Genomic DNA, 15,742 nt, shown 5'->3' on the forward strand with positions numbered 1-15,742 from the left:
CCATATCATCCATCAGAATAGAAGAAAGGAAGTTAGAAGGATAAGAGAAGGTAGAAACTCCCAGACTAATCTATTTTGACTATTAATTTTAAAGAATCGATAGAAACAAAAACTTAATGATTAGATAATTATTTCCAAAAACACACTAGCTTAATATATAAGAACATAGAAACTAGTAAATTATTTATCCGAATTAATCAAAAAGTATGCAAAAAGAAAACCCCATAATAATTTCACATAATGCAAAAACTTCAGGGTTTATGAAAGAACTTGTAAAAGTTGCTCCAACTCAGTCAATACAAAAAGTCAGTTAAAAACATTGATTATGAAGATGTTAAGAGTCCAGAAATTACTAAATTTACCCACTTATACTCCTAATGGTTAAAAACTAAAAGTAAAAAAAATGGCAGATTTGCTACTCCTAATACGAACCGGTCCTTACTGCACACCACAGATCCAAAAGGATTGTTTCAAACCATTGACTTCACAAAACCAATTGCTCCTGGTAACTGAATAAGCTGCCCTTTTCACGAAAAGAAATTCGTAGCCCATTCAAAAACGATAACCGAATAGAAGACTTTTCCGAGTTGCTATCCTGATAAGGATTTGATTCCCCCTTCTAATATCATTTCGGGTTGAACCTATCCTGTCCTCCCTGCATCTGAAGCGAGAGCAAATGCTGTTGAAATTTGCAAAATACAACTCCAATCCAACTCAATTAAGATGTGTTCAGTGCAATACCTGAGTTGTGTTTGCAGAGGTTTGTGAGAGAAACTTAACAAACTCTTCCTTCTTTCTCTCAAAATTGAATCTTGCAGAATTCAACAGCATTTGCTCTCGCTTTAAATCCTCTGTCAACTTCTCCTTTTCCCATGTCTTCTGTTTGAGTTGATTCTCGGTTTCCATGTAGCTATCAGGTGGATTTGCTGACATGGAAGGTTTTGGAAATCTTACATCAACATCAGTCCTGCGGAAGAAAAAAATTCCAGAAAGAAGAGATAATGTAACTCTAAACATAGGGTATGCCAAAATATGTTATTTACTAGCCAGATGCATCGCATGAAACATAAAGGGCGGTCCGGTGCACTACGCGTCCCCGATAAGCGAGGGTTCGGAGAGGGATCCCATCACAAGGGTCTACTGGGGCAACCCTTCCCCTGCCAATTTTTTTGGCAAGAGGTGGCTCCTAAGACTTGAACCCGTGACCTCTCGGTCACACAACAACAACAATGTTTACCGTTGCGCCAAGGCTCACCCTTTGAATCTACCATTCTAGAAAAAATACGTCTTTCTTTTCTTTTGTATGATAGTTGTACAAAAATTGGGGGAAGAAAAATCCATGCACCAAATATCATGAGTTGAATTTGGAAGGTCAGAGGCTAATGCTATGAACATTAGCTATGAACCCTATAGGTGGCCTATTATAATCGAATTATAGCACATACATAATTCTACAATCTATCACGATTCAAAAAGACATTTCTTTCTTAGTGCATTTAAACTACCTACATGCAGAAAGCAAATTCCGAAATACCACAAAAGGAGATGCTGTAAACCAATGAAATTCACCATTAGATTCGATTGGAAGACAATTTCATGTCAATAATGAAAGCAAAATACTTACCGATTCCCCAAGGAAAAGAAACCATTAGGCTTAATAATCCCTCCATCAAGTGAAATTGCTCCATCACTTAGAAGTGGAAGAGCAAGTAGCATCTCCTCCCTACTTTTGTAAACTTGCAGGCGAGAAAAGAGGCTGTAAAATAGAGTCTCTCTGAGGCCATAGACATCAGATACATATAACAAATTCATGTAATCCACATGGATCATGTTAACAGCGAAACCAATAAATCCAGGTGGGCACTCGCCATTAGGCAATTTTGGCTGTAGAAGATCAAGCCTTCTTTGAGGATCATCATCCACAAATTCACCACAGTAAGGTCTACAAGGGAAAAAAGTTTGTAATTCAAGAGCTGAATTCCAAACAGCAATAAAGAAAAGAAAGAGATACATGCCTTAAATTTTCGAGACAAATGACAAGAAATCGACCATCCAGAGTCCGTCCTATAGTAGTACCAAAGCCTCGAATTCCAGAATCACTATTTATATGGCCTTCCTTGCCATAAGTTTCAAGAGCTTTAACACCTTCATAAGTCTTGCAAACAATTCCTAGCATTGTCTCTACTCCTAAGTACTCTGAAAGAAGCCTGCAATTAAGAAAGAATAAGTAAAAGTAGATTGAAAATAGTGCAGATAACTAACAACAACTGCATTATCATGCAGCTCTTTAAAGCAAAGATCAGTGTGGCAGTAAGTACGGAGGCATTTCACTGATTGAAAATAATAAGAGATCTTCGAATTGTGGAGTACATAAATTAACTTACTACATTAGAACCAGGAACAATATGCTATATTAGCAAGGAAACTAATCATAAGACTTATTTCATAGAAGAGGAAGAATCTACATGTTAGATAGATAGTAAATATCAATAGCAGATAACATGCAACTTCAAACTAACCTGCTAAGATTATCATCATCCACCTTGCCCAGAGTAGCAACAATACCAAGCACATCCTTAGTGAATGCGAGTTGAGGTGCATGAGTACCATGGCGCGTTGTCAGCTGACACAGAATGCCTGCAGCAGAAGTTTCATGCTGCAGAATCTGTTTTACTGTTTCTGTCTCACTCTGATTGGAGGAATTGCTTTCACTTTCACCACTAGGAGGTCTTGCGGAGTGATAATTACCAAGAATAACTGAAAGGAAACTTGTCAGTAGCAAAAAATGAAAATGGAAAAAGAGATATTATGCATCACAAATGATTATACAGATAAAATCTCCAAACAATTCTAGCATCTAAAAGTAAATCCTTCCATTCGGAAACACTGACTGGAAGTTGAGATAAAAAAAACTGCTCACACTATAAGTTCTGAGCTTTGGATTGAGTTACGGGTCCTTGACTATGAAATCAAGAAGTAAATCTTCTTTTCTTTTTCGACCTAACTTACCTATAATGAGAAATAATTTCGTGACCTCTGAATTTGTTATTCAAATGATGCTTACTTTATTAATGATAAACACTTCCTTGTTATAACTTATAAGAGTACAAAAGGCAGACTTGAACTAGAACTCCTGCTCATATTATAATTCAAACTTCCTAAATAAAAATTCTGAAAATAAAACCATACCCCTATTAGAATTAAAACTTCCTAAATAGCAATTCTGATAATAAATTCCTACTCCTCAAGGACTAAGACTTCCTAAATAAATAACAATTATGAAACTAGTAAGTCCTAAACCTAATCAAAATAACGATTTATTATGATATAGACTAGCTACAACAGTTTTAACATTGCCTCCCCCTACAAAAATGAGTGTGATCTCATGCACAAAAATGATAACTGGAGCTACTTCACCAAAGCATCAGTTGGTGATAGGATCTTCATCATCTGGTTCTAGTAAAGGTTCCTCCGGTCCTTCCAGCCAGTGATATCTTTTATACTGATGTCCTCATGTATATGATTAGTCATAATTATAACAAATCCCCTTAGTCTTTCGTTTCTCGGTCCTTCCAGTGTTGGCAAGCAGTCCCATCTTGATAATTTCTCTTTTTTCATATAGCCTTGGTAATTCAGCAGATTTATGCAACTCTACTTCGACCACTATTGTGCCTTTCAACAGTGTGTTGATGCTTACAAAAATGCTCACACATATGCAACCAACCAGCTCAAGGGATCATACGACCCATCAAACTTAGGAAATCCAGTTTCGAGAATTTTGGAAGCAGACCTCCTCCTGCCGTCGTATTCTACTGTCCACCCCATGTCTCCTTCCTTGTTGTACTCTCCTCAATGGTTTCTAGTTGGAGTACCATGGCCTCCACCTTTGGCATGTCTTTACAGTATGAAGCTAAAAAGGCTTCAAACTGTTTTTCCAGATTACTTGATTCACCCATAACTTGCTCTAATACCACTTTGTTAAGCTCCTGAGTTTTGGATCAAATTACGGGTCCTTGAACCTTGAAATCAGGAAGTGAATCTTACTTCTTTTTCTTTCGAGATAGTATGATGAGAATTAATTAATGCAGCTCGTTAGAGAGAAACCCGGATCTCTATGATGAGCACACCTAACCTCTGAATTTGTTTTTCAAAGAGTACTTTACCAATGATAAAATGGTTCCTTTCTATAATAGTACAAAAGGCAGACTTAAACTAGTATTCCTATTCTATTAGATTTAACACTTCCTAAATAAAAATTCTAAAAATAAACTACTATCCTATTAGAATTAGAACTTCCTAAATAATAGTTCTGAAAATAAACTCTTATTTCTACTAAGACTAAGACTTCCTAAATAAATGATAATTCCGAAAATAACAATTTCTAAATAAATTTACTCTGATTTGGACTAGCTACAATAGTTTCCTAACAACATCATTTTCTGTTTATATCAGCAAAAACTTTATTGAAATATCTTGTCTAATTAAATTAACTTATACATTGAAGGAAACAGTGTATATGAATGACAGATCTAAACATTGCTACCACAGTACTTAAAGCACCTGGCGAACCAAGAATTAATGGCCAACAATTAAAAAAAGGTGACTCAGTTGAATTTGTTAGGTAGCTACCATGCTTAAATTAAAAACCATTACACTACACAACATAAATTTGTTCCTAGATGTGCTTGTATCCAAGTGAACTGCACATGCAAATACTTCTTAGCTGAGTAATCTTCAAAAAGAACTAATCCTCTAGAAGAGGCACAAAAAATAAAATTTAGCATACCTTGCAGATCAAGTATTGAGTCTTCTAATTTGTTTCGTTGAGTTTTCAAAATTTTTAAGTTATCCTCATGCTGCTTGATTTGGATTCCTGTTGTGTGTAGATCATCTTGAAATTTCTGCAAAGGTTACAATTTAACAATTAGTTCTTTGACCTACTTTACATTGTAAATAAGTTCCAGTAACTTAAAGGATGTCTAAAAAAATACAAATTGCAATGTGAAATTTCGGCTTTTTTTTTACAAATGTCAACTCCATAAAAATAAAATATAAATGACAGAAGAATTGCTTTTGATTTACACCCACATCACAACAAAATGTAAAGATCCTATGCACACTGAAAACCTTAGAATTGTATATGACGGATTGGGTTTGCATAGAACCACCATTTTGTATTTCATTACTTGGGATAATACTAGCTTCTTCTTCCATCAGAGCTGACAAATCTTGCGGAAACACTCTATGTAAGAATTGCAGCTAAAACAAAAGGATCGACTTAACATTTGCAACTATGAACATATCATCTCAAAGAGCAATATGACACTATTTTCCTTACGCAAATAGGTAAAGCAAGGCACATTTGTATGCATCACAGTGCACCTCAAGAAACAATAAAAAGCCGACAAACAAAAACTATATTTACTAATAATGGAAATAGTCATAGTAATCTTCTGAAATCTAAAGATGATAAAAGTCTAAAACATATGAAGCCTCAGACATAATTTCTTTATGGTCTCACTGCATATAGTGAACAAATTAAAAGCCTTCAAAGCTTATGCTTCCAAATAATATCCTAATTATTGGAAGATGAAGTCATCAAAATTAGCTGCAAAGTTTAAAAGTTCTCTACCATTCAAAAACTAGGGCTGACAATATAATTTCTTTGATAACAACCATGCAAGCATATACATGGCTTCTACTCTTCTACATGTCAAAATTTTCAAAATATAGTTCACTGAGTGAAACAAAATGAATCCAGCCACACTAATCACCATCCTTCTTAGGGTCTCCAAATTTATCATTCTCATTTAAGCAATAATTCAAAGAAACTTCCTTGATGTTCAAACAGCAATCACAATGAAAAATCAATTTCCAAGCCAAGAGCATACAAATTTCACCAGAATTACAGCTCTACTATGAAGCACCGATAGGGGTATGCATACTGGTGCTAGTACTCGAATGGATACGCCAAACGACATTTCTAAGAAATATGAGATACGGTATGGCGCGGATACAGCAAATTTTATATATAATTAATAATATATATATCATTTATAATGAAAATTCAAAAGATACATAAATATATAAATCACAAATCATATTCATAAAGTGATTATAAAAACACAAATAATACTCTCAAGTCATTATAAAACCACAAATAACATCTATAATATTAACTAATAAGTAATTAATTCATAGCAAATCGACCAGATGAGAGGAAAAACTCTATCAAAGTAGATCGACCAGATGAGAGGGATCGACTTCAGCAAAGCAATCGAGGAAGACAACTGATTGCACAGAACCACTGAACAGAAGAACTCGATCAGATGAGAGAAAAGATTTAGGAATTTCAAATTTGTTAGGGTTCAATGCATCGCACGGGAGAGATTTTCAATTTTAGTTTAGGGTTCAATCGATTTCATGTCCGTATATACTAGTAATCCTGGGATTATTTCATTTTAATCCTTATATTTTCTGAGTTTTAAAAAAACCCTTATACTTTCATAGTTTTTATTAAAAAAAACCCTAAAGTATCCCCGTCCCCCTGCGTATCCCATCATTTAAAAAAAACATTGTAGCATCATTTTTTGATGGGGCATCATTTAATAAAATAATATTATTTATTTTCTTTTTCATTTATTTTATATACATAAAAACCAGAAATCAAGAATCATTTAACACTAATAATCAATCCATACAAAATCATTTAACTCTAATAATGATGAAATGGGTTGGAGTAAAAACATTGTAGCAACATCAAAACAGATAGAGAATATGATGAAAACATGGTTTGATGCAGTAAATTTGATGAAATGTGTTGGAGATGGTCTAAGCACTGGTTAGTTGCAAACTGAAAAGAAATGTTCATTAAACCCAAAACACAATATTACCATCCATACGTGGTTCAGATCAACGCGGTTAGGTTTTGACAACAACAAATTTAACTTGTCAAAACTAATTTGTGTGACTCGCTTATATACCAAGTAAAACAAAATTCACTTGAAATTATCTGATTATCGATTTATAAACATCCATGCAAAACAATTTTACTTAGAAAGAGAGGAATTGAGTCCAATTTACATTAGAAAATTTGAATTATCCCACTGATCAAAGAAAATTAAGCAATTAAAAAGAACCGGACGAATTCCATCTTAAATTACAAAATGCACAACTGGAAAATTATGGACCCTAATTTGGTCGATCCAACAATGAGCTTACCCGGAAATATAACTATAGAATTCCTGAGCCTTAAAGACCTAGGATGGGCAAAGAATAAGATAATAATTTAAATAGTTATTGAGTTTTGTCATTGTATTATACTATTAGGTAATTGTGGTTTCCTAAATACACTACCACTATGTTTAACAGGGGTGATATACGAGGTGATATAGGGATAAAAAGTGGCTCTTTATATACGTTGTTTGTTAGAGGGGGTGTACAAGGAAGGATAGATGGGTCGAACTATAATAAATTTTTTTTTTTAATTTATAATCATAATCAATGTATCTTCCACATGATTTTTTTTATGTGAGACTAATAATAGTAGATTGACTCTCTAAACTTGTCCATAATTTTTTTTAGCTCCCTCAACTTTGCAAATGCCTTACCAGCTCTCTAAACTTGCTTATTCCGTAACAACTGAATACAAAAACCATAATACTAACTCGTGTTAAAGTGAAAAAATACCCATAATGTTTTGGAACAGGAGTAATTTTACCCCTAACGTCTAAAATGGTGCAATTTTACCTAGTAGCCAAGAGCAAATTTACCTTTAACATTAATAAATTGGGTTAATTTGAGAAATAATTCATCAAATTGTCTTCTCGGTCATGAATCTTGTCATCGGTAACAAATCACAAACATATGTTAGGATGTGGAAAAAAAATATACTATCTTTTGTACAAATTGGACAAAACAATTCAAAAATTTCACCAATTTATAAATTTGCTCTTGGTTTCCAACGTTAGGGGTAAAATTGCACCATTTTACACGTTATGGGTAAAATTACTCCTGACCCAAAATATTAAGGGTATTTTTTCTCCTTAACCCTACTAACTCTCGTTCCTCAATATTTCGATCTCTCAATCCTGCAACACTAACTCTTATAATAGGTTGAAAGGTAGGGGAAGAAAAAAATTACCTCACAAATAGATGAAGATGTATTTTTAGAATTTAGGTTTAATAAGTTTTCGTATTTAGTTGGTACAGAATAATCAAGTTTAGGGAGCTGGTGAGACATTTGCAAAGTTCAGAGAGCTAATAAATTTTTATGGACAAGTTTAAGGAGCTGGTAATAGGAAATAAGCAAGTTTAGAGAACTGGTGAGACACTTAAAAGTTCAGAGAGGCAATCTACTATTATGGACAAGTTCAGGGAGTTGGTGATGTTTTAGGCCTAATTTTATTGACCTATTTTAAAGCTTAGTAACCAATTCACAATAGAAGCTCGAAAAAAAAAAAGTGAAAAGACTAGTCAGACTTACCACATATCATTTGCTTAAATATAAAAGGAATCTATAGTATATACTAAATTTGTAGTTAATAGTACTGATGCATCATCTCTTGAAGATATCTATGGCCGGATGTGTCATTTTCTTAAAACACTGTAACTCTTCTTCTTCACAACTTTTCTCCTTAGCTTTGCATAACGATGATCTGTGTTTTCTAACCATTTGTCATCTTCGTCTTTTGTCAGCCGGGAGTAATTCGAAGAGACGCTTGTTCAAAGAAGCTCGGATCTAGTAATCTTCACCTACCCCCAATGTATATATGGAATCTACACCATTATTTAAAATACATAAAATTAATATGATTATTTTTATTTGTATATATAACTGCTTAAACAAATTCAGTAAGTAACACCATTTTTCCTATAAAATGAAATATTATAGATTTGTTTATTTACAAAAAATTTCAGTAAAAATGGGGTGATGGTTTAGGGAAAGGCCGGACATCCCGACTAGGTCGGCATATTATTAAAAAGCAAAGGAAGAGTATACAAAGGAATAAAGAAACAAAAAGAGGAGAACAGAGCAAAACTAAATTCTAAATTGCTCAACCCAACTATAATCTTCATAAATGAAAGAATTACAAAATGAAAGAAAGGTATCTCCGTTCCCGTCCCGTTAATCCCCAATGGGGATCCCCATTATTCCACGTGATAATTGATTTTTTGGATGATTTTAAGTACATTTTAACTAGGTGATTGATTGTTTTCAATTTTTAGTTTTATTTTTATTTGAAAATTTTGAGAATGGTTGTTAATATTTGGTATTATTAGCTACTGTTTCTTAAACGTTTTGCCTTTACTGATTTTTTAAAACGGTCGGTGAATAGGGAATGGGAAATGTGAATAACTTTTTTTGAACATCTCTAAACGGGATATGGGGTCCCTGTGGGGACGGGGATGGAGATCAGGGGATGGGAAATGCATTCCCCGCCCCATCGGTTTACATCCGTAGAGAATTCTTGCAGCAGCAGATGAAATCTCTACTTCCACTTGCTCTACTATTATTTTGTATAAACTCAAAAACAATCCGGTGTAGGCTAGCATCATCACCTATGGAATGTTCAATTTATACAAACGAAAAGTAAAGTTTAAGTTCCATATAAGAAGGTGTTTCATCTTAACAAATTACTAATTAGCATAGATTGTCTTACCACATCTTGTGAATTGTCATTCTTAAGCCAAACCTATTGTAAACAAAAAACTGAAATGAAAGGTTTTGGACAATTTTGACTTCATTTTTATTTTCACTATAAATTGTAAAAAAAAAACATTTATGAAACCTGTTCTAGAGCTAGTACATATTCTTCATTAGACAATTAAATAATAGTAACTTTGTAAGGATTTTATAAAAGGACAGGTTCACACTGAGCTCATGGAATTTTTCATTATGGCATATATATTCATTTGAATTAAACACACTTTCTTCTTTGTCTATGTCATAAGGATGAAGGCTGAAACATTGTACTAACGGTGACACATAATATTAATCATAATAAAGCAAATGGATCATAACATGAAGAGTCATATATATTTTACTAAAACTATTATTGGATCTATATTGATAATTTTCATGATAGAACTTCCCATAATTAAACAAGATAACATCTTATTAATATTGATGTTCAGTCTGGATATGTTCAGGTGGTGATCCAGGTCCAGGGTTATGAATTGGGTTTGGTCCCCCATGAGTTTCTCTCAAAGAATGACTGTATGTCGGGAGCTGGGGTGGTTCTCCAGGTCCGGGGTTATGAATTGGGTTTGGTCCTCCAGATGAGAGGACCTCTGAAAGAATGACGACTGTGATGAATTGGGTCAGGTCCACCAGGAGATAGTCTAAAAGAATGACCATAAACTCGGCTTGACTGTTCATGATCAGCAGTAATGAGTTGGGATGGGTGATGAATTGGGTCTGGTCCACCAGGAGATAGTCTAAAAGAATGACCATAAACTCGGGATGACTGTTCATGATCAGCGGTAATGAGTTGGGTTGGGTGATGAATTGGGTCTGGTCCGCCAGGAACTTCTCTAAAAGAATGACCATAAACTCGGGTTGACTGTTGAGGATCAGCTGTAATGAGTTGGGGTCGGTGATGAATTGGGTCTGGTCCGCCAGGAACTTGTCTAAAAGAATTACCATAAACTCGGGTTGACGGTTGATATTGAGCTGTAATGAGTTTGGGTGGGTTATGAATTGGATCTGGTCCGCCAGGAACTTGATTGAAAGAATGACAGTAAACTTGAGGCAATTGAAGAGAAGGATTTGCATTAGAAACTTGCACATTTAGAGCATGAAGGAGAATGAGCATCATAGCTCCTATTGTTGATAAAATCATACTGGATAAGTGTATTGCATTAAGATATCCAATTAGAGGGATATATATACAAACACTGAAAATCTTAGAGGATCTAATATAAAACCATGAATTGCAAGCATACAGAATTTGAGTTTTATATTTAGCAACTTGGGTCAGAGGAGATTTGGTCCCTTGAACCCAAACCAATATTTTCACTTGGACTGGATTTGGCTTTCATGTTTTCTAACAATCATACACATAGATAACCAATATTTTCACTTGGACTGGATTTGGCTTCTATGTTTTCTAACAATCATACCCATAGATAAGCTTGAGTGGGTAGCTTCATTTTGGTTGCAAAAAAAATTAAATTCACTTAACCCAATTCAAAATCTTTTAGTGATAGAAATTATATTTAGCATCTTGTTTTCTTTCATGTATAAACTCTTTTAGTGATAGAAATTTAAAAATATATGACAATTTTAAAATTTCAATGTTATTTTTGTATTAGGAAGTAAATTAACACCATCTTCCAAAAATTTGATTCTAAATCTATTTAACAAATTTTAACCCATTAATAATATTATATTTGATTTTTGTAATGTTTTCGTAAATCAGGTGTAATTTTACTATGAGATGTTCAATTTGTGTTTGCGAGTGAATCTTATTAATAGTTAATCATATTTTATTTTTCTGATTAATATTATTAGCTTTTATTGTATTATATTGTGTAAGGGTTGATTTAAAAAATTTATTAACAACCTCAAAATGAAATTTTTCAAGAATTAAAATTTTTTAGTATCACATTTACTATGAAATAATATTTTTTATTTTTTTAGCTTTCTCTCTCAAGTGTAAACATTAACTTTCTTTTAATCACCAGACAATGCATAAATCACATCAAAACTAAAAAGTTGAAGAATTAAAATTCTTTAACATATGCTCTTTAAAACATCCTCTTCAAGAAGTCCATCATTTCACAAGCATGTATATCTATGAACTGTTTTTTTACATCTATGTAATGTGTAAAAGTTAATCAATGAAGTCATGTTATAGTTATCCGCGAAGTTCTGTGATTAAATTGCACGTTTGAGTCGTGATCAATTATTTTTTATTCATTAAGTCATTATAAATTAAACTGTTGATTAATTATTTTTAAATACAGTAAGTCTCTATTTTTTAAATGGATATACTAAGTCTTTGATTAATGATTTTTTTTTTCAATATATTAAGCCCTCCCTTAACAATTCATTTATGCCAATAATTCAAAATTGGTTTAGCATGCATAAACTGTTAGCATATCAATATTTTTCTAAAATAAAATGTATATGCCACAAGCTTTGATTGGTTTGCTAGCATGTGAGACAGAAATGTACAAGTTATGGATACAAATATGCATTGAAAGATGCCGCAAAATACTACTATGATATCAGCAAATGTTTCAAAAGGCTTTGGAATTTGGATATGCGTAATAAAAGCAAGATATTATTTTGGGTTAATTACAAATAACTACCATGTGGTTTTTGTCGATTTGCGATGTGGTACCTTGGTATTTTTTTTTTGCAAACACAACCCTATGGTTGCAAAATTTTACATATTTTTTTTACTTTGCCAAATTTGACCGATAATGACTTCGAAATGAAAATTAAGAGTCAAATGATATTTCATGCAACTTTAATTCTTCAACTTTTTAGGTTTGAGGTCATTTAGGTGTTGTTTTTTATGAGAGAGACATATAATATTTAGAGAGAGAAAACTTCAAAAATGATGATTTTAAAAAATTAAGAATATAGTTCCATAGTAAATATGATACCAAACAAGTTTAATTATTGAAAATTTTCATTTTGAGGTCGTTATTGGCCAAATTTGGCAAAGTAAAAAAAACATGTAAAATTTTGCAACCATAGGGTTGTGTTTGCAAAAAAAAAAATCACAGGTACCACATCGCAAATCAGCCAAACCACAGGGTAGTTATTTGTAATTAACCCTTTTATTTTTAATTGAAGTTATTATTATTATTTGATAAATTATTTTTAACGAATAATGTATTAATTCTCTTCCAATCATTAAAGAACTAAACCACTTCAAAGGGAATAACAATCTAATTTTATATTGAACCACACAAAATTAAGAAATAGTTATTTATTTGGATTCTCATTCTCTGAAATTTAAACCAAACATTCTTTAAAAGAAGTCTGTGTTATTACGTGTAGTCTTACTTGGTTTTTTTGTAGTCGTACTTGAGGATTTTTTTGGTGATAAGGGGAACATCCTTAGTAGTCACAAATAGAGATTTTTTTTAGTGATAAGGGGCTCTTTGTATTTGTTTCGATTATCCGATTAGCCTCTTGAATTTCGGAGTTGTCTCAACATGTTTGAAATGCTCATTTGCTTCTTAAGTTCGGGTGGAAAAACCATGAGGTTTGGATAAGTTAAAATGTATATATCATTTTAAGCAAGTTTAGAAAGCTAATCGATAATTATAACCACTCCAGGTGGACAATAGTCACTTTAAGCTAATTTATGGGTTAAATAAGTCATTGTAAAAAACTTCAGAAGGCTAATGAGAAATCTACAAATTTTAGGGACCTATCGGATAGCCTGGGAAAGTACAGAGGGATGTAGTTTAACATGTAGAAAAACTCTTTATTGTCATCATAAATTAACAGTTAATTTAAAATATTGTGATTTGTTTCTATGAATTATTATTCGTCATGAAAGGTATTACTTGGGTGTCTTCTATGGTTACTTTATTTTTGACAAAGTACCATTACTTGGTGTGTTTTCACCCTTGGATAATGGAGTATAAAATTAATCCAATGGTGAAAACACACAAAGTAAGGCTTACTTTGTAAAAAACAAAGTAAGCATAGCCTTTACCTATTACTTGGTTTAGTAGCATCTTAATGAAATTGTGACCCTTATATATCCATAAATTCATCAAACTTGTAATTGTTGGATAATTTTGAATAAAATTATATATTAATTTAAATACCAATTGAAAAAAAAAAACTCTTTATCTGTTCATAGTGTTCTTGTTTTCCTACTAGGGTGATAACGAGCCTAGACATTGTTTGAGTATTTGAGGCATGTATTACCAATTTGCTTAAGACAAATGTCATTGTTTGTACATTTTTAAGGCAGACTAGTTTGTTTTCTTAAGAATCTAACAAGACGTAATTGTTTGTCCAACACTAATTGCTGCTACATAAATTATGCATTTATGATTGCAGAATAGATAGAAGAAAGCAACACTAACATAATGCATCTTGATAACATGTATTAACATATTAAATACAAATTTGAGGTATTCTTTAAGGGTGCGTTTGGTATGGAGTAATGCAATGTAATGTAATCAAAATTGTAATGTAATTAAACTTATAATGTAATGGAATGGAATGGTGATTCTATTACCATGTTTGGTAAAACAAGTGATGAAATGTAATTACCATTACAATACTTATGTTTGCTTAGTTAAATGTAATCGCAAAATTTTATTTACATAATTAAAATCAACCAAAATAACATGAAAATCGTGAAATTAGTATATAATTTTCCGTGTTTTCATAGTATTTTTTACATTTTTCTTATTTTTCATGTTTTTTTTTTTGTTTTTTTTTTTTCGTTTTTAGGTTTCCTATTTTTTGCGTTTTTGAGAATGATGAGAAGTGATATTTGACAAATGAGAGGTTAGATGGAACTTTAAAGATAGAAATTATGATTATTTGTTGGGTGTAATTAGAATTCAATCCATTTTTTTTATGTAATGGAGATTACAATTGTTGTTAAACAAAATTTAATCTATGGATTTTTCATTCCATTACAACAAAATTTTAAAGTGCAACCAAACATAGTAATGACCCTTCAATGTAATGGGCATTCCATTACAAAGCTTATTACATCTTACCAAACGGGCCCTAACAGTTCACAAACATATAGTGCCAGCTTGCATTTCAGCATATAAGCCTATTATCTTTTGTTTTTAAACATTCAATATTAATAAAGTTAATCTTTAGAAACAGCCCAAATGCAAACCTTTTCTTTGAAAAGCCTAATAGAAGTCTTTTGAACAAATTCCATACTATTATTTTCCTTAGTTTTGCCAGATTTTAGAGGCATGCTCAATTATACAAATGCAAACCGGGTGACTTTGAGATAGTGGAACTAGAAGAAACACTTTTCAAGTCACCATCAAGTCTTTTATTCTCATTATCAGGCAAGTAGTCTTCACAATACATTTGTCTCACATTATTTTTTAGCAGACAATTATTGTGATTAGGAAATGAGGTACCTATCATTCATATGTTAAGTTACCTACGCACAAAAGCTTTAGTTTTTGTTTCTTAGAATAATGAAAACTGGTGATAACCTAAGGTTTTTGGTTTTGCTAATCTTGTTAAGAGCTTTTGATATTTGATAGTTTATGGTTTTGTAGATTTTAGTGTTCAAGTTGTAATTTTCGTTGCTAAAACGAAAAGGATATAAAGAGGATGTGTGGTTAGGGATAGAGAAGAATCGGTATTGACTCTAATCTTCAAGATTGCCACAAATGCATTTAGTTACACTTGGATTGGTAACTTGATAATTGTCTTAATTGGCTTATCAACTCCATTTTCTTTTGTCCTCTTTTTGGGTGAAACTTTCTTTATAATTTTGAGTGCATAAAATAAATCATACGAACGTTGTTGTTGCAGATTCATACAAAATTAATCAACTAACCAGCGATTCAGAAGAAGCTTTTGGAAAGGAAAGAGTATTGGATTTTTTTTTTCTTTTCTGATTTGTAGAAGATGCCCTAATTTTAATAGATTTTTTTTTTTTTAATTCTTCCGGTTCTTAAATGATAATTCTGCAGATTATATTTTGTATTATTTTGGTGTTTTTTTTGCCACCCAATTAATTCTTCTATATGTATGCTTGTTTATTCACTGTTATAG

At 32.3% G+C, this 15,742-nt stretch overlaps 1 protein-coding gene across 1 annotated transcript; it reads right to left on the bottom strand.

Moving 5' to 3' along the window:
* Positions 1-258: 258 nt before the first annotated feature.
* LOC136223627 (protein DEFECTIVE IN MERISTEM SILENCING 3-like) lies at positions 259-6,376 on the bottom strand. Its single transcript, XM_066011739.1, has 8 exons — positions 6,211-6,376; positions 5,128-5,219; positions 4,787-4,901; positions 2,520-2,757; positions 2,016-2,207; positions 1,625-1,942; positions 742-967; positions 259-661 (listed from the first exon to the last, which is right to left on the bottom strand). The coding sequence occupies exons 2-8, from the start codon at positions 5,212-5,214 to the stop codon at positions 626-628; spliced, it is 1,212 nt and encodes a 403-aa protein (XP_065867811.1). The 5' UTR covers positions 5,215-5,219; positions 6,211-6,376; the 3' UTR covers positions 259-625.
* Between the last annotated feature and the right edge of the window lie 9,366 nt (positions 6,377-15,742).

This window comes from Euphorbia lathyris, chromosome 3 (assembly GCF_963576675.1).
Source record: "Euphorbia lathyris chromosome 3, ddEupLath1.1, whole genome shotgun sequence".
Taxonomy (NCBI): domain Eukaryota; kingdom Viridiplantae; phylum Streptophyta; class Magnoliopsida; order Malpighiales; family Euphorbiaceae; genus Euphorbia; species Euphorbia lathyris.